The 18,358-nt window shown below is 39.3% G+C and overlaps 2 protein-coding genes across 3 annotated transcripts in view; one reads left to right on the top strand and one right to left on the bottom strand.

The window, feature by feature from the left end:
- The window catches only part of cacnb2b (calcium channel, voltage-dependent, beta 2b), a 39,038-nt gene extending 24,814 nt beyond the window's left edge, over positions 1-14,224 (top strand). For both annotated transcript variants that reach the window (XM_085803947.1, XM_085803948.1), the window contains exons 2-13: positions 694-759; positions 3,281-3,403; positions 3,507-3,646; positions 4,885-4,946; positions 5,046-5,071; positions 5,793-5,873; positions 5,987-6,045; positions 6,145-6,254; positions 9,084-9,235; positions 9,448-9,543; positions 9,979-10,152; positions 11,825-14,224. In XM_085803947.1, coding sequence (XP_085660073.1) covers positions 694-759; positions 3,281-3,403; positions 3,507-3,646; positions 4,885-4,946; positions 5,046-5,071; positions 5,793-5,873; positions 5,987-6,045; positions 6,145-6,254; positions 9,084-9,235; positions 9,448-9,543; positions 9,979-10,152; positions 11,825-12,568 — 1,833 coding nt within the window. In that variant the 3' untranslated portion in view covers positions 12,569-14,224. The remainder of the gene's footprint in view (positions 1-693; positions 760-3,280; positions 3,404-3,506; positions 3,647-4,884; positions 4,947-5,045; positions 5,072-5,792; positions 5,874-5,986; positions 6,046-6,144; positions 6,255-9,083; positions 9,236-9,447; positions 9,544-9,978; positions 10,153-11,824) is intronic.
- A 3,469-nt stretch (positions 14,225-17,693) lies between these two features.
- The window catches only part of LOC146970396 (macrophage mannose receptor 1-like), a 60,591-nt gene continuing 59,926 nt past the window's right edge, over positions 17,694-18,358 (bottom strand). Inside the window, exons 30-31 of the mRNA XM_085805917.1 lie at positions 18,164-18,190; positions 17,694-18,075 (exon numbers count right to left, since the gene is read on the bottom strand). Of these exons, the coding sequence (XP_085662043.1) occupies positions 17,801-18,075; positions 18,164-18,190 (302 nt within the window). The 3' untranslated portion in view covers positions 17,694-17,800. The remainder of the gene's footprint in view (positions 18,076-18,163; positions 18,191-18,358) is intronic.

Raw genomic sequence — 18,358 nt, 5'->3', positions numbered from 1 at the left:
CACGCAGCTGTGAAACAGTTGTGTAATGTTTTTTTTTCTGTGGCTCTGGACAAACTCTGTCAAGTCTGAGAAAAAATGTCGTCATGTGAGTTTTATAAATTGTCTTGGCAAACTCCACAAAGAAACTGTGGGCTGGAGTTTGAGAGATGTGGATGTTAATCAGGCCGGGAGGATTTAACTTGGATCACTAACAAGCTTTATTTTGGACTGCGCAGAGTCCAGTATCTGGGGTTAATTCATAGTATGGATGCAAGTCAAGGCGGCCCACTCTCAGCTGCTTTCATTTTTCACATCTATTTTTATCTGTATCTTTCAAGTCTCTCCATACTTTATGGCAGTGCAGTACTAAATTGCTGGAGAGCTCTTTTAAATAATTAATAAGAAAACTACTTTCTTGTCTAGCCTGTGCTGTCTGGAGCTATATCAGAATCTAAATGCATTAGTCTCATCATTTCAGACTCTACTTTGGTTTTGAAATCTTGTAATTGTTTGTGCAAATCTCATTCTGTGACATATATTCTGATACTTGCTTTATTAGAGCTTAATCAAGGTTTGGTTGTTGTGATCCCAACCCAATGCATTGATCATTAGAGAGAAGTGCAAAAAGACAACACTCATTCTACAATACGATGCAATCCATATCCAGTGTCTAAAGTGTCTAAAAACTGTCATTACCCTGTGTCTCACCTGCAGGGAGAGCATAAGGATTCGGATGTCGTTGAGGAAAGAAACGCCCAGGTGCAGCTGGAGAAGGCCAAGGTACTTTCTCACTGTTGCACCTTGATTTCAACCCAACCTACCCCAGACCGACCCGACCCGACCCGACCCAAACCACCTCTGCCCTCACACACACACACACACACTCATTTTTCAGAGAAGCTGCTCTCAAGGACACGATTACATCACAGACAGGGAGCACAGACACCAGGACATGGGATTAGCAGAGCAATATTCTACTACTGTTTAAAATGAGTCATTGTTGTCTTTATCCTTGACATCCCTTGAATGAAAAATATTCATTCTTGCTGATGTGACCAATGATCTGGTACGTCACGTGTTAATTAATTAAGCAGATGTTGTTTTACACTTAATTTGTTTTGCTTTTAGATTTTTCAGACTGTGAAATAAGTAAAACAGAATAACAGCATAGACCAGGTCAAAGAAAAGTGCATCTTCTATTTCTTGAAATGAAATTAGATGAAATTCATAGTTCCACTATAGTTACAATATATAGTGGTCCAAGCGAAAAATGAAATAGAGGAAATGAATAAAAATAAGAGAGGTGGAAGTGTGAAAGTAAGTTCACCTCAAATCGATTTTAGCTATAGTGTATAGTGGGGTGGGTGGGTGGGGTGGTGGGCGGCGGGTGGGGGGGGTTCCTCTTCTGTTTTCTGTCGATGTAATAACCATGAAGACCATTACACACAAAAGACTTCAGACTATCTCAACTCATACCGAACCACCAACCGCGCCCGCTGATACACGTCCCACTGAATATTGAATTAAATCCTCCCCCACAGATTTAATGTGCTCCCACTGGTGCTTTGTAATTAAGGCGGCAAACACACTCGGCCGAACGCCTGCTGACCCCACAGCCTCTCCCACAGCCTCATCTTTCCAAAGTGGAGTAATTAGCAGCTTGATCGGCATGCCGCTGACATTTGACTCTGATAGGATTACAGCTCCAACCGGCATTCAATCAGGAGGAAGCGTGCAGACAGAGGTTACTGTGCAGAAACAGGAAGATGCAGTTGGCTTTTTCTTTCACAGCAGACATGTTTGACTCATCATTGCAGGGAAAGGTATTAGTAAAAACACAAGACATAAGACTATTAATGATCCCACACATGGGAGATTTGGTTGTAACAGTAGCATACAGTACAACAAGAAGGTAAACAAGGTAGAAAAATATCCAAATATAAGAGAAAGAAAGAAACATTCTGTACATTTTCGTACAAAAATATTTTAAGAGTATATCCACAAGTTTCCGAACGTCATCTATGGTCAAAACCGGAAGCCGGTTTTGCATTTTCAGTGGAATAAACATAATTGTTTACGTTTCCATGGTTTTCAGTCATTGTCATAGTTGCGGTAAATGCATGGATCTATTAACGCTGTTTTTTTTTTTAAAGCAGTACTAAAGAACTTTCAGTTTTGGTTGAGTTTGGCAGTGCCTGTGGACCAAAGCGGTATTGTTTTGCCTGAAGGAAGACTCCATTTCCCATGAACACTAGCGTGAAGCCCTGTAAATATCCTGCATTAAAATTAACAGAAGACATCAAAACTAAGTTTCTGTTTCCAGTGGATCATTTCAAAGTGAAAACACAAACATAATCCATTGCTAAAGTGCCGTTTTGCCTGTTCCCTCCTTGTTGTGACTCGCAAAAGTGAAAGTGAAAGTAAAGTGAGAGCAGGGTTCCTACCATGCTCCTCAAAGTTGCTTAGTGCCAGAGAAAGAGATACAGACCCCCTCAGGCCATGACAGAGGTGTCATTCAACTTGTTGTAAGTCGATGTATCATCACAAAAGTTATGAAAATATTTTATGAAGGTTGAAAAGTTCCTTAGTGCTGGTTTAAGTATAGGCCTATTTTTGGGGGCTTTTTATTGCCTTTAATTGATAGCACAGTGGAGAGATTGTAGCCTCAACATGGGGTAGCAGCTCTACCAAGTGAGCTAAACACCACCCCAAATTAACGCTGGCTTTTAACACGGATGTCAATTTGTGTGATGATATCCATTGTTAAAAGCTGGCGTGATGATCCATGCGTTTTACAGATTTTCATTGATCCATTGTTAAAAGCTGGCGTGATGATCCATGCGTTTTACAGATTTTCATTGAAAAAAAAAAAAAAAAAAATCAATGCATTTACCGCGACTACCGTAAACATAAAATTCCACCGGAAGAGCAAAACCGGCATACGTTTTTCACGTTCGGAAAAGGGTGGATACTACAACTATAAAAAAAATAGAATTTAAAAAAAAAAAAAAAGTATACTATAGGCTATGTATTATTTCAAGTCATGTGAGCAAGTTCAAAACCACGACCCTGAAACTGAAGACAATTTTTACACCTGTGCTCATCCCTCTGACTGTATGTTCCTGTGTGTGTGTTGCCAACGCTGTAATACATTTCAAAATAAGTCTTAAAGAAAAGAGAGAGAATTTAAAAAAAAAGAAGTTCTTGTGTGATGTACTATGTGAGTGTGTGTGAGCTGTATGGATTATGATGCATAACATGTTTTGAACACCTGTTTTGAACACCTGCCCTGTGTCCCCAGTACAAACCTGTGGCATTCGCAGTGCGTTGCAACTTCTCATACACTCCAGCAGACGACGACAACGTCCCCGTGCCGGGTCATGCTGTCACCTTTGAAGCCAGAGACTTCCTACATGTCAAAGAGGTTGCAATCAAACACATGCAAATACAATCTGTAATAAAGTGCAGGTGGATTATCAGAGTGAAATTATTCCATTCACACTTTCTTTTTGTTTTTTAATTTCCAGAAATTTAACAATGAGTGGTGGCTCGGGCGGCCTGTGAAGGAGGATGGTGTTGTGGGCTTCATCCCCAGTCCAGTCAATCTGGAAATGATTCTCATCAGAAGAGAAGTCCAGGCGAGGAAAGCTGCCAAGGCTTTAGCCAAGTACGTACATCATGCTGCTCTTTCCTCTGGATTCAGAACAGGAGGAGTTTTACACCAGCACACAAACCTGCTGCAGTGTGTTGCCTTATCCTGTCATGCTAATAGTAATCATTACTGGCACAGTACAAACAAAACATCATCACTAAGTGACATGCAGAGGATTATCTAACATTCAGCTGATGCTCTTTGAAAACATTCGGAGATTAGTCAAACAACATTTTGACCAGAACGGTGAAATCAGTGTTGTGAAGCTCACACCAGGAATTATTCTGTGGAGAGAAGCAAGATATGAAATTATCAAAGACGAAAACTAAATAAATTAGCTACGTTAAAGCGAATGAAATATGCATAGTTTTAAGTTTATCAGCGTCGCATTATTCCCAGTAATTAGGCTGCTAATCGGGCCTGTAATATTTCTGTGTTTGCAGTCAACAGAAGGTGATTGATAATCAAAATTAAATATTTTAGTTTGAGTTATTTAAGCTTTGGTTACACGCTGATGTGGGAAGAGGAAGCTAATTAGATTTAATTAGGGATTCAAATGTAAAATGGTGTTGAATCGCAATCCCACACATCCTCCACAGCCTAGAGCCTCAGAGATCATCCACCAATGGCAACCAGGCATCCAATGGAAATTATTGAGATCTTGTCCAATCAGAAAGTGGCATAGCAATCTGTACGGCATGGCCATCTGCTATTCTGAAACCAAACTGACTGTTTTAATAAATGATAAGAAAAGACACCATTTTGGTATATTTGAATATATTTCCATTGTCTTGTAAGATTTCTGTTAATTTCACCATGTTGTAAAACCAAGAGACATCAGTGGAACTTGTTAGAGACAGAAAATCTAAAAGTAGGTTTTGGTTTGGTTGCTCAGTGTTTTGTTTTTTACTCTAATCAGCCCAGCAGAGAAGAAGATCCACTACACACTGCAAGATTTTGACTTGACCTAGTTAGGCTGACAGAAACACATCTAGGGGATCTTGGAAATTTGGCTTTGGTGGCGACTGTATGTGCTGAATCACTTGAAGGGATTTACTCTCTAAGCTTTATATGGCTGTGTTTCATAAGAAGATATACAGATATACTCAAAGCACAAAATCTTTTATTGAATAGACATAAAGTGCTCCCTTTTCATCTTGACTCAAGCGTTAGAAATTGGAGTGTAAGAAAAGCTCTGTTTTCGACGGAGAAAATGAAACGTGAGCTAATTCTGGATTTTTCTCTCATTTCAGCAAAGCTGCATCTCAAGCAACTCAAGATATGAACTCAAAGAAATACACTCCTCCATCACAAGGCCAGTGTGCACTAAAATGTGTAAAAAAGATTATTTGATGTTAGTTTCAATAATCTGTGAGTTAACATGAATATCTCTCTTATCATTCTCTATGAACAGCCAATCAGCAGGTGAAAAAGAAACCGGTAAGTGAATGAATGTTTATTGCTTCGTTGACTTTCTCTTACATCCTGTTGTTTCTTAATATTTTTCATGTAAAGTATGTAGAGTCCAGTTTGTGAAAAAGTTAAGATAATGAAACGTTATGTTGAACTCATTTCCTGAGCTGTAGATGTTTAATCTTATCATGTGATGTGTCTCAGTAAAATTAAACCACCTTTTTATGAATTTATCTAAAGCACAAAGGACTGTAAACAAATGTTATTCTTGTCATTCGAAAAAAATCTACAGATATTCAGTGGATCAATGAACCTTAATAAAACATTTCAATAAATGAACAGCACTGCACTTAAGGATTAATTCAAATTGCAGAAAAGGTGCAGAAGGTACTGTGTGTATATACGACATATACGACAAGACAGAGCCAGCAAATTTTGACGGATTTGATTAATCAACGGTTAAATTAATAGAAATAACCAATTTATTCTCTGTCATTTCTATGTTTATGTATTTGTTCATTTGTTAGGGACCAAAGGAGTAAATAAATGTCAATACTTCTTTTTATGCTAAAAGCTCATGTGTCTGGTATTCATTTAATCACAATAATATTGTCAGGGATACCAAGTAGAAAAGGTAATTGATCAAAACACTGTGAATGGGGGAGTACTGAGGCTGTCAAATGAAAGCTTTAGTGATTATGTTGCTTGCGAATACAATGAATGGTTGTTGTTGTTTTTGCTGCTGTAGGGGGAGCAGGTGGCTATGTATGATGTAGTGCCTACAATGCGTCCTGTGGTTCTAATGGGACCGTCACTGAAGGGCTTAGAGGTGAGTTTGCCTCACACTGTCTGAAATGCTATGAAAGCTGAGAATGTTATTTTCTGTTGAACCTGAATAAAGGGGAGTTTTGTCTAAAATCAATGTTTTCTGTGCAATCCAAGGTGACAGATATGATGCAAAAAGCACTATTTGACTATTTGAAACATCGATTTGAAGGCAGGTAAGTTCTGATTTGATTATTCCCTTTTTTCATGCAGAAATAAAACATGATGAAAATCACAACTGTGTAATCGTTCTTGTTGCTTTGTCTCCACTCCAGAATTACTATCACACGGGTGACAGCAGACATCTCTCTGGCTAAAAGGTCCATCCTCAACAACCCTGGCAAAAAGGCCTTAATGGACCGGTCCAACACCCGCTCCTGTTTAGGTGCAGTAAATGGCTTTATCATCCCAAACCGCCATTACTGGTCATTACAAATCATCTCCTTCTTTTATCCGTCTGTAGAGCCAGATGGTTAGGGTTTACTGCATCAGGACAACTCAGATTGTATCGGTTGCAGCAGTAACACCAAATTGATTTTTAAAATAACTTCTCGTAATTGTGTTAGCCCTCTGGCATTCATTGTTTTGTCCCCTGTGGCAAACCTTCCCCACTTGGAACTCTAATTAGGTTAAAACACGTCAGTGATACTGTCTGACCCAGGTGTGGGATTAATGTGTCAGACCTGCACTTTTTCTTTATTTTAGTGAAATACTGTGCAGTCTATTTTTATATTATTTTCTTTGTATATTCACTGCACGGATGAACACTCATTCATGAAAACAGAGTGTCTTTGTCCCAGTGACATTGTACAGTAGGCTCGTCTTAACGCTCCCTTTGATTAGAGGAAGAAAGAATAGGAGTAGAACAGAAAGGGGATAAGATTTACCTGGTTTTCTCTACTCTTGTCTTTCTCATTGCTCTCTCATCCCAGATGCTGCCGGTATGTATGACTGAAAGCACTGGTAGCCCATGTGTGTTTTAACGCCCCACCTCCACCTTCCTTCCTTACTTCCTTCCATTACCTCATATCAGCACCAGCAGCCTCTCAACAACAGATAAAAATTGACTGAATTTAGATCAAGATTATTTTTTAGTGGGTTTACAAAAATGTGACATGTCATTTGCTGTTATTTGAGAGTGTGACCTGAAAAGTCCTAAAGTCACAGCCTTCTCCATGCCCTGCTTTCTTGCTCTCCCTCTAGTGGTCAAACTCTGAATTACTCCTCCCATGAGTGTAATACTGTACATCCTAGTAATCTTGATGGATTAGTTACTCAGGAACATACAAATACACCACTTGATCAGAAGGTCTCATGACGTAGACAGTCTAATCTGTATGAGTAGCTGACAGGTTTGTGTGCTCTTTGCTTTGTATGTTCATCAGAAACATGAATATGACAAACTGTTTCCTTTTTGATTCTTACATAGAAACACGGATAAAATGTTACATACAAAACCAGTTTGTAATTTTTGTTGAACAAACCATATCACCACATCCTCCTGCATCTATATATGTATGATATGGTCAGGGGTGAAAGTAGTTTTAAATTCTTGCCGGTACTATTACCAAAAGTTATTTTTCTCTGCATTATTGTTATTATTACTGATTTTAATTGGGACATTTTACAACAAACGTTAAACGTGGTACACGTTTCGAAGGCTGGGTCAGGGGTAGACAATAAAGGAAATTTTGAAGATCGCTGGCCCCACCATTCTAACCACTGGCCCAGGACAATGTCAGGTAGCCTATTGATCCCCATAATAAATAAAAAAGAACATATCATAGCCTGCAAACAGCCTGCGGTCTCGCCATCGAGGCTGGAGCTTTCTTATATATCGACACCAATACTAGTAAATTTCCACGATTCTCGATACATATACAATACCACGATTTAATTAGAAGAAAAAAACATGTGCTTCTAAATTGGCTACTTGATTTAATAAATAAATAACAGTTTCTCATCAAACTTGTATTTAAGCTCTAGCCTACTGTGGTTTAACAATGAAGTAAAAACAGAGTTAAAATGGTAAATATGCCCACACACAAACGGAAAGTCATGTAGTCATTACTTTTATCTTCCAGTAGTTCAATGATACAACTGTTGCTGTCATTCATTCACTTTAGGCTGTTTCCACAGACTGGTGCAAAACTGACTTATTGTTTCATTTTTCAGCTCCGTTTTGTTTTTACACACGTTTGTTTTTTCTCTGCTTGAAACCATCATGGATGTAGCCTACTATGGTCTAAACGCGCACCACCGCTGTGGCGCACACCGAGCAGCTGGAGCCGCGCTCACATAAACAGACCGCGAGCTCGACTGTAGCCGCACCGAGACCCAGCGCGTGCTCTGGCACGCGTGTAACGTCCGCGTCGGTCCCGACAGGACTCTCCACGACGCGCTGAGGGCAAAGTTTCACGGTACCGGAAAAAAAGGTTCAGTCTTCAGCAGCAGTGAGCGAGCGGCGCGTCCCGCGGTGCACAGCTGCACACTGCAGCTGCTTGCAGGTGGTGCTGACGTCCCAGGGCGCAGCGCTGCTGCGCACAGAATGTAGATCATGTCTCTGTCTTTGATCGGGTCGGGATCTTGTAACACTATGTGTTATAATAATAACCGAGATAATTTCACAGAAATCATTTCAAACCACAGGGAATTCATGTGAAATTAGATTTATTATTTTTTTTTACTTTTTATTTTATTTATTTATTTTTATCTCTCTCATGATCTTCCTGGTACTGCGTACCGCCTCTGAATCTTTTAGTGGTACGCAGTACCGGACCGTACCGGCTTACTTTCACCCCTGGATATGGTTGATATGATAAACTTCCAGAGAGGTACATAATTGGACCTTGTGATGAGATCATTCACTCAGTTACTGTTTCCAAGATCAAGAATGAACTTTCTAAACGTTTTACTTGATCATTCATTTCCAGCTTCAGCTTAACGGATTGAAAAAACAAACAAAATTTTCAGACACTCTCATGCTAATACAGAAAAGTTTAAAAAGAACATTATGATATAACTTTACATTACATTTACATTGCAATTGCAAATGAATGATCATGATTAATACATAAAACCACTATTAAAAACAGTAGGTCAATTATCTAAGTTACCTGGGTTATTTTTGATGCAAATCACAAAGTTAACATTGTATGACTGACAGCTTTCCTCTACCTCAGGTGTCAACATCATGTTTTTTCTGCTTTTGCAGCCCAGATCCAGGGGGAGGTGGAGCGTATCTTTGAGCTCGCCCGCAGCCTGCAGCTGGTGGTTCTAGATGCAGACACAATCAACCACCCTCTCCAGGTGTCCAAGACCTCCCTTGCTCCAATCCTGGTCTATGTCAAGATCTCCTCACCAAAGGTAAACTTGAGTGCCTTTAGTTAGATAAAGTATGTTTTCCCAAAAGAGATCAGCACCCTCATTTCGACCGACTTCCCCTCAGTTCTTTCAGTAATTTCTATAGCATGTGCATCTGAAAGCCTTGATGATCTCGATAATATCTGCATTTGCAGTTAACAAATTTCTGTTTCTGCTTCTTCGATCTCCTCCCTCTGTTCTCTCATGTTGTGTAGGTGTTGACCAGACTGATCAAGACAAGAGGGAAGTCTCAGACCAAACACCTCAATGTGCAGCTGGTGGCAGCAGATAAACTCGCTCAGTGTCCGCCGGTGAGTGCCATCTAGTGGCCATTGTGTGGAATTGATGTGGTGGTAAATGAAAGTTTAAAAATGATATTGTGTCATACATTACATCAGACATGTGTTTTTGTCCCGAGGTATACGTTTAACTTTGTTTCAGTGGCTGAAGTTGTGAATCTGTTAATAAATGACCATGCAAAAGAGTTTGGTATAAGGTAGAACTATGATGGCGGGCCTTGACTTCTATTCTATTCCCCTGACTACTTTACAGTCACGTTTGGGAGTTTAGCTTGTGGATGTCAGTATGAAAAATGAAATAAAAGTAAAATGTTGGAGGGCATTTAGATGCTCATGTTCGGGAACAGTAGTGAATTCACACTCAAACTCAGGATAGTTTTTCATTCACCCATTTTTTCAGATGATCAAGGTTATTTAGTTATTGTCTTTTTTTTGTTTTTTCTGTAGGAAATGTTTGATGTCATCTTAGATGAAAACCAGCTAACAGACGCCTGTGAGCACATTGCTGATTACCTGGAGTCCTACTGGAGAGCTACTCATCCACCAGAAATGGAGCCTACCAATGCGATGGTGGCCCAGCTGGCCCAGAATACACTGCCCACCAATCCTTCAGGAATAACGGTACATCAGACACAGATGGTGAAAAAAAACACTACAGAAAAATTAAAGTAGCAGAGTATGATATCATTTTCAAAGATTTCATACTGTCATCTCATCTCATCCCTCTCATCTCATCCATACAGGGAGTCTGCTGAATGCATTTTAATTTCCATTTTAGTAGGAATAGTAATGCAACAACAGAAACTTCACAGTGTGCTGCATCTTTATCTGTGTCCATTTGTTTTCCATCTAACATTTTCATGTCATTTCTCCTCATCCTACTCCACTGGAAAGTTGCTGAAATGAGATAGGTCTACCTCTGGTGAGTGAGACACCTTCAAATTCTGCTATAGCTGCATTTTCACCATGCAACAGCAGTGAAGGAGAGTGGTTACAGCAGCACCTTCTTTAGAAGTTAGGTAGAAAGAACTTGTATGGTCCATTGTTAAACATCTGACTGACTACAAACAACCCAGAAAGCAGAAAGCCCCTTACTGGAATGTTACACATTTTCAGTTTAATGATTTGGCAACTTGCTGCAAAATGGTAAAGTTACAATTTAAAGATATTATATCTAAGATTTCTTAAACTTCTTTACCATGCACTACATGGTGACAGAAATTGGTCAGAATTAGTGCAAGAAGTTGCTGTTGATGTAAAAATTTGTCTGATATATATATATATATTGGTAAAACTGAACTCTGCACATTGTGTAGTTGTTGACCGAACTGTTAAAGAATAGTGGGAAATATGTCAGACCAAAGATCTGACTGTCAAACTGATCCCACGATCATTTTTCATAGAGCCTGAATGAATGTTCAGTAAAAACTATTGTTCCCCTTTCCTTGTTGTTGGTTGAAAATGATCCATCGCCTTGTTAAAATCCACAAATAGCTAAGTTGTACATTCAATCATTATATTTTATTTCATACTCTGGTATAATGTAGCAATCTCATAAAATAAATAAATTTAAAATACTTAAAACTATTCATGATAAAGTGAAAATACTCAAAATAAACAGTAGGTGCAGGGAAGCCTGAGCCTTTGTGAGAGCAGATACACAAGGCTGCACTGACTGTTCAAAAGTCCTGTGATAAAACTGAGTATTTCCATCCAACAATATTCAAATTGCCTCTAGTGTGACTGCCAATACAGCTACATGGAGGCAGCTGTCTGTGTGTCTGTGAAAACACAAGTGTAGATGCCGGAATTTGAAGACATGCTCTTCACCCTCTGCCACATGCACTCACTCTGTCACTTTATTATTCTTTACTAAAAAGGAGTTTTAACACTTGTAGGTGAATGTTTTTCTGATTCATTTTCATTTATTTCACATGGCTGTGTGGTCTATTTTTACACAAACATTCTTCAAGATTATACTGCATCAGTTCACTTTGGGCTGCATTAACAATTATTTTCATTATCAGTATTCTGCCAGTTGTTTTCTTGATTGATCGTTTTGTCAGTAAAATGTCCGAAAACTGAAAAATTGATAGTTCCCTCAGGCCGAAGTGACATCAAATATCTTGTTTTGAAGAACCCAAACCCAATACCCGAAAGATATTCAAACATTAGATCTGCACGTTGGTGATGTTTGGTATTTTTTTGCTTTAATAAAAACCTGTGTATACTGTAGCATTTTGTGACTAGTCAAATTAGTAAGGTGACATTATGTTGTTTTTTTTTGTTACAGGATGAGCAGAAGAACAAAAAGTCAGCAGCTCCAAAGAGGAAGGGTTCCCAGGAGAACCACCTAGACGAGGAACCCCCTACAGCCCAGGCTCAGGAGCAGAAGGCTGAGGACGGCCAAAGAGAGGAGGAAGAGCGGCTCCTGAGGACTGAACCAAAGAGACCCCAGCACACCCATCACCACCACCATCACCACCACCACCGTCGGATGGAGCACCACAGCCAAGTCCAGCACAGCCAAACATCCGGCGGCATGGAAATACAGTCAAGTAGGGATTACAGCCAGAGACTCCCCCGGAGGCAACTGCCAGAGGAGAGGGAGGAGGAACTAGTGGAGGATCTGGTAGAAGAAGACGAGGAGGAGGTTCGCTATAACCACCGGGGCCATAACCATCACCATCATAACAGCAGCAACCACCATCATCACCATCACCACCGTCAGCATCATCGTGGTAACAGCCAGCCACACGTCGAAGAAGACTATGAGCAGGAGCACAACGAACGCAATCGGCAGCACAGGCACCACCAGCATATGCAACCACGGACACACCACACGGATCACTATCCTGTACACAATCATCACAACTACCACCACCATCACCATGGCAGAGACAGAGAGAGAGACAGAGACAGAGACTGTGACAGAGAAAGACACAAGGACAGGGAGCGTGACAGAGATAGGGATCGAGGCAGAGATAGAGACAGAGATGCAAGACAATGGCACAGAGATTCTTATATACATTCGTGACTGTTGTTTCTGCCGTGGGTTGGTGCATGGTTCTATGCTGCTCAAGTTATAATGCACTAATAGACAGGGCAGAGTGTGTCATCTTTGTAGAGGAGGTCCCCCCCTCATACTGTTTGCCATCTTCACCCTCTGCCACATGCACTCACTCTGTCACTTTATTATTCTTTACTAAAAAGGAGTTTTAACACTTGTAGGTGAACGTTTTTCTGATTCATTTTCATTTATTTCACATGGCTGTGTGGTCTATTTTTGCACAAACATTCTTCAAGATTATACTGCATCAGTTCACTCTGGGCTGCATTAACAATTATTTTCATTATCAGTATTCTGCCAGTTGTTTTCTTGATTGATCGTTTTGTCAGTAAAATGTCTGAAAACTGAAAAATTGATAGTTCCCTCAGCCCGAAGTGACATCAAATATCTTGTTTTGAAGAGCCCAAACTCAATACCCAAAAGATATTCAAACATTAGATCTGCACGTTGGTGATGTTTGGTATTGTTTTGCTGAATTGAATTGTCCTGTTACAGCTTTTCTCCTTATCTCCTAATGAAAATTAAATTTGAATGTGATGACAAGTTTATTGTTGTGAGAAACAAAAAGGTCCAAGTTTGAGATAAAAAAAAAGGGGAGGGGGGTTCCCCTAAACAACAACAATACGAGGAAAATAGTCTTTATCCTGTCGGGTTGAAAAGTGGTATAAAAATCTGCAATTATTAAAATTATTTTTTTTTTCCTGACAAAAATGAATGTCTGGTTTTAGCTTCTCAACAGAGGATTTGCTGCATTTTCAATTGTCTGTCTTTGTTTTGGACTGTTAGTTGTATAAAACAAGCAATCTGAAGATATCACCTTTGCCTCTAAGAAACTGATATTTTCATTATTGACATTTTATACATTCAATGATGAACTGATAAATTAAGAAAGTGGATGGCAGATGTCAATGTGAAAATAAATTGCAGCCCGAAACAGATTATCAGGTAATTTACTCATATTGTCAACATAAAATCACTGTCAGCATCTGCTGATGGCTTGGTCTTTTATGATTTCTGTTTCCACAAAGTTACATAAAGGGATTTTTTCTTTTTTTGGTCAAATCAAATCAAATGGTGAGATAACTGTGGGGAATGACTCACTTGTGTGTTTCAGTGTCACATCTTACTCTGCCCACATGTATTTAAAATCCAATACATATCTTCAGAAGCCGACGGTTTATTTTAAACATTGGTACTGAAAGTCAAACTATTTTTCTACTTGATTATAAAGGGAAGTCATACTTTGCTTCCTACTTTTTAAAATGGTGTTCAAGCATATTTATCAACCTGCATTTGCTCTGTCTGAAAGCATGAATTATGTTTTGGTGACACTGACCTGTGCTATATGCTGGATACTCTATGCATCTTCTTGTGATAAAAATATATTGCTTGAATACAATCTCTATGCATTTGTACATACTTCATAATTGCCTTGTTAGTAAATGTAAGGAGAACCAGAGAGCCTGCCTGTTGCACTGTCTGGTAGAACTTGACCTACTGTGTATGATTGCGAGTTCCTTTCAGTTTTATTTGTTTTGGTTATTTTTGTTTTGTACAGCATTCAGAAGTTAATTTTAACAAGTATGCATTCTATTGTTGAACATCATTAAAATGGAAAAGAAATATTATGTTAAGTGACATTTCATTTTATGATGGGAAAGTCTGCCTTAGAGAGACTAGCCTACTAAACAAAAGTCCTGTCAAAATGAATTAATAAAGTAACATGATATACAGTAGGCTACTGTGCAAAAGTTTGAGGCAGTTCAGATGTTTGGACTCTTATCCATTATGCATATGCAATACCATCTGAAAGGCCTGATTGGACCCAACTTTATTCTGTAGCATGACAATGACCCAAAAATGACAGCCAGTGTCAACAATAACTATTTTAATTCGCAAGAAGAACACTTGCTGTGAACATTTGTGATGTGAAAAATAATTATCATATAGCCTAGTGGGAAAAATGTAAGATCACCATTCAAACAATTGGCTAAAGTGAATGCAAGTCTTGGGCGTAGGTAGGCGATTAAGAACAAATCCACAGAGACACACATACAGACACAAAAATATATGCATATAAAGTATCCATTTCTTTTGGCCGCGTGGGTGTTAGACACAGTGCGCGCGAGCTCCTGGAAACTCCGTCATTGCGCGCGACATTTGGTGCACAAATGGACAGCTAACAAAGGAAGGAAGGCCAAGTTTGTGTAGGTTGATTGAGACTAACTCGCATACGAAAACTATGAAAATTTCGACGAAAATATATGTGGAGAAGTGACTCTGAGCAAAATTGTATTGCTGTCAACAAACACAACCAAGTCAACAATTCATGAAAAATGCTAAATGAGATGATGCTAGCTTTAACGCTAATATTAGCGTTAGCGTTTCCCCTCTGTTGCTAATCATGGAGCTGGTGGAGATTTGTCAGCAGCTGAATGAGCAACACGACAACAACAGACGCACCAGGATTACCACATTAAACTATCAAAGAGCAACATCCCGCCTCATCCAGGAAAAGACGATTGTCTTCGATGTCTAATGATGTGAGTCAGATTTAATTTACCGTATGTGTCTGTTCTTTTCTGTATCTGTGTGGCTGACTGTGCTAGGCTAGCTGGTTACCTATAACCGTTTCTCCTGGTTATATGAGTAGGCCTGTACAGTAACACCTAACTGTGGTGCTGCTGTTGGTGGTGTGGATATATTATATTAACCTCTGTGTCTGGAGCTGTTTATTATGTACAGTCGCAGCCAGGAGCACAGATGTCTGTTTATTCATCATGAGAGGGGCCTTAACACCTTTTGCAGTCTAGGCTAATCCTTTTTGACTTTTCAATGTGCGGCTCAAGATGGATGCTTGCCTGTTGATTGTGTGATGAAAGATGACGACCTAGATAGTTTCTAAAGGCTTTACAGTACGAATGCATAGATTATGATGATATTGAAGCTTTTTGATGTGAATATACCCTGTGAATGTTTTGGTCTAACCTGCACAACATCTGTCATAGTGTAATTCTAACCTAAAAAGTTCTTACTAACATTTGAATATCATCGTTTTAGTTTCTTGTTTATATCTTCAACTTCTACCACACTGCTTACTGTCCGGCTGTGGTGAGTAGTTCCTCAAAACAACAGTTAAAACTGTATATTGTGCAGGCACCACTGGATACCAGAGATTGTCAGGTGATTATGCCCTATATTATTTTGGAGAGGACTGCTGTGTTATCTGCAAGGAGGTCAATGCAAATGCATGAGAGTGACCGCTGCCGTTTCATTTTTGAATTCCCTCTTTTTCGTCAGACTTGCAGAGGCTTATTTCACTCCTAACATTCTTCCCCTTGGCCCCCAGGCACTTATTCCTTTATGCACTCACTGTCCATTAATATGCACTGTCCCGACTAGATAAACAAATAAAGTAAAGTAAAGTCACCAGTTTCAAGAAATAACTGGCAGACAAAATTATGGGTTTTTGCGTCTTTATTGCTGAAGAATACAGGATTTTGTATTAGATGTAAAACAACACTAGTTATACACAATAAAAAAACTACGGACTGTCAAAAAAAGTTCTAATGAGCATCTTGTACGCAAAATGTAAACTGCAAAACAAACTCTTTATCTCAGTATTCATTTCATTTCATTCAGTAACACAAAATTTGTTATCACACTAGCAATCTTATACACAGAGTAGGCTAACAGTTAACATTTATTCATAAAATATCATGAAAAGCTGCAAAATGAATAATTGGAAAACTGATTGAAAGCCAAGCATTGGAGCATTTGCATGAAGAACACAAAAGCTGTACAAGTTATCCCCGTTGTTAGCGTTTCTTTGATCTGTCTTAATAGCATAACACTTTATTCCTGCATACAAAGGATTTAAGAACGGTGTGAATTATTGTTGAAAGTCTCAGAGTTTTTTTCATCTTTTTAAAAACTTTTTACTTCACACGAACAACTAGGGGATTTAAAAAAAACAAAAAACTTGTTTCATCTTAAAACACGCTGCATTCCTAGCTCTGTGGATGTGAACCAGGAAGTGTTAAAGAGCATATTGCAGGTTCTACTTGTTTACAAAATAAATATGTAATCTTGTGTGAAAAATACCACGTGAAAAGTTGAGTGAGGATTTAAAATATTTTTCAAGACACAAAGGCACAAATTTAACCTAAAAAGTGACGGTTTTGAGCACAGTGCCTAAAAACTGTCTTTTTTTCAACATTGCGTCATATTACGTCACGTGAGGGAGTCGTATGCTAGCCGCTGCCATAGATTAATGTGGGAGCAAATGGCTGTCTGTCAGAGTGGTCGTCTTATCGTGAGTCAGTGTGTTTACAGCAGGTTTGGATTGCGTTGATTTATCATGGACATGGTAAATTATTGAGTTTGTGGTGGTTTCGCAAACTCCAGCCTGTCACGACACCGAGTCCACCGGTTTCCTAACAGAAAAAACCGGTGCTATCTTCCGTGCCTGCCTGCGTGTTGTGCAGCTGAAGAGACGGGGCTTCACCTCTGCGTCAGCTACGGAAAACGCGAGTCTGTCGCTCACTTTACCAGAGGATTATCACTCCAGCGATCTGATGGAGTTCAACGTGGGATTCCGAAGCAAGAGCTGTCCCTGTCCCTGGCTGTCCCTGGCTCCTCAATGCCCCACTGCAGCTCACAGTGCAGCCTCAGACCTTCTCATCGAAGCAGGTAGTATAACATCACACATATAGAGAATTAATTATATATGCTACTTGTATGTATACTGTTGCATACAGGCGGTACTACTCTAACACTATCTGACCTCCAGTTTTAAAGGGGGACTTCAGTGACTCATTACATGTAAAGACAGAAGATGTTCACTGCTTCTAGGGAGAGGACATAGTTGGCTGTTTGAAATTAGTATTTTTACTTTTACTTTTATTTTGATGTCACTGAGGAAAGTATAGTGCAATTTTCACAGAAAGGAAGCTGTTTTGTTTCTGTTTGCGATTATCAAGAATGTCTACAATTTTCTTATCATTTTTGTGGCTTAAACACATCTACTTCATGAATACCCCTGATTCTGAATGATTATATTTTTGTACTAAAAATTGGGATATTTTATAGAGAAAGGAAAGGCAGGGGGAGAGAGAGGATGACATACCACAAACGGCCTCAGGTTGTAATTTCCGACCAATGGCTGCTTCCATTAGGAAACAGCCTGATTTAATTAAATCACAGAGTTGGAACAAGCTCATTCTTTGCATCCGTATTAATCTTTGCATCCTCTTCCTCCGCACTAATGTCAACCACATCAGGTCGGGACTGGTCATTGCTGAAGAACAGTGGGTTGTCAAAGGTGGTTATTTTGCCAGGGATGGTTAGGTGAAGACGGGATTTCTTGGAGAGGAAAAAGGCAATCACTGCCACCATGGCAATCCCAGCAAAGACCAGCACAACTATCAACATTTTGTGGCCTCTGCCATCAGGATTGGGTCCAACCGCTGTGACTGTTTTAAAAGGTAGGTGAGAGTCAGTTGAAAAATATACAGTATACCGTATATTCACAATATTGAGAGAATTAAATGAGTTACTTACTCTTTGATGGTAATGGCTCTGGTGAAACTATATAAAAGGAAGGAAAATGTGATCAAATTAAAAAAAAAATCAAAAAATGTCATTGAAAAGTACACAGCATTCCAACTTTACAGATGGGAGCAAGAGGTGGAAATGTTGGGTGAGAGAACTGCTTTGTCATTGTAGAGTTAGCACAGCATCCACATTGATTGTGAC

Source organism: Trachurus japonicus, chromosome 17 (genome assembly GCF_045865225.1).
Source record: "Trachurus japonicus isolate A0001 chromosome 17, Traja_1.0".
In the NCBI taxonomy this organism is placed as follows: Eukaryota; Metazoa; Chordata; class Actinopteri; order Carangiformes; family Carangidae; genus Trachurus; species Trachurus japonicus.
The sequence above is the reverse complement of the archived record's forward strand: the minus strand, read 5'-3'. Positions and strand labels throughout refer to the sequence as shown.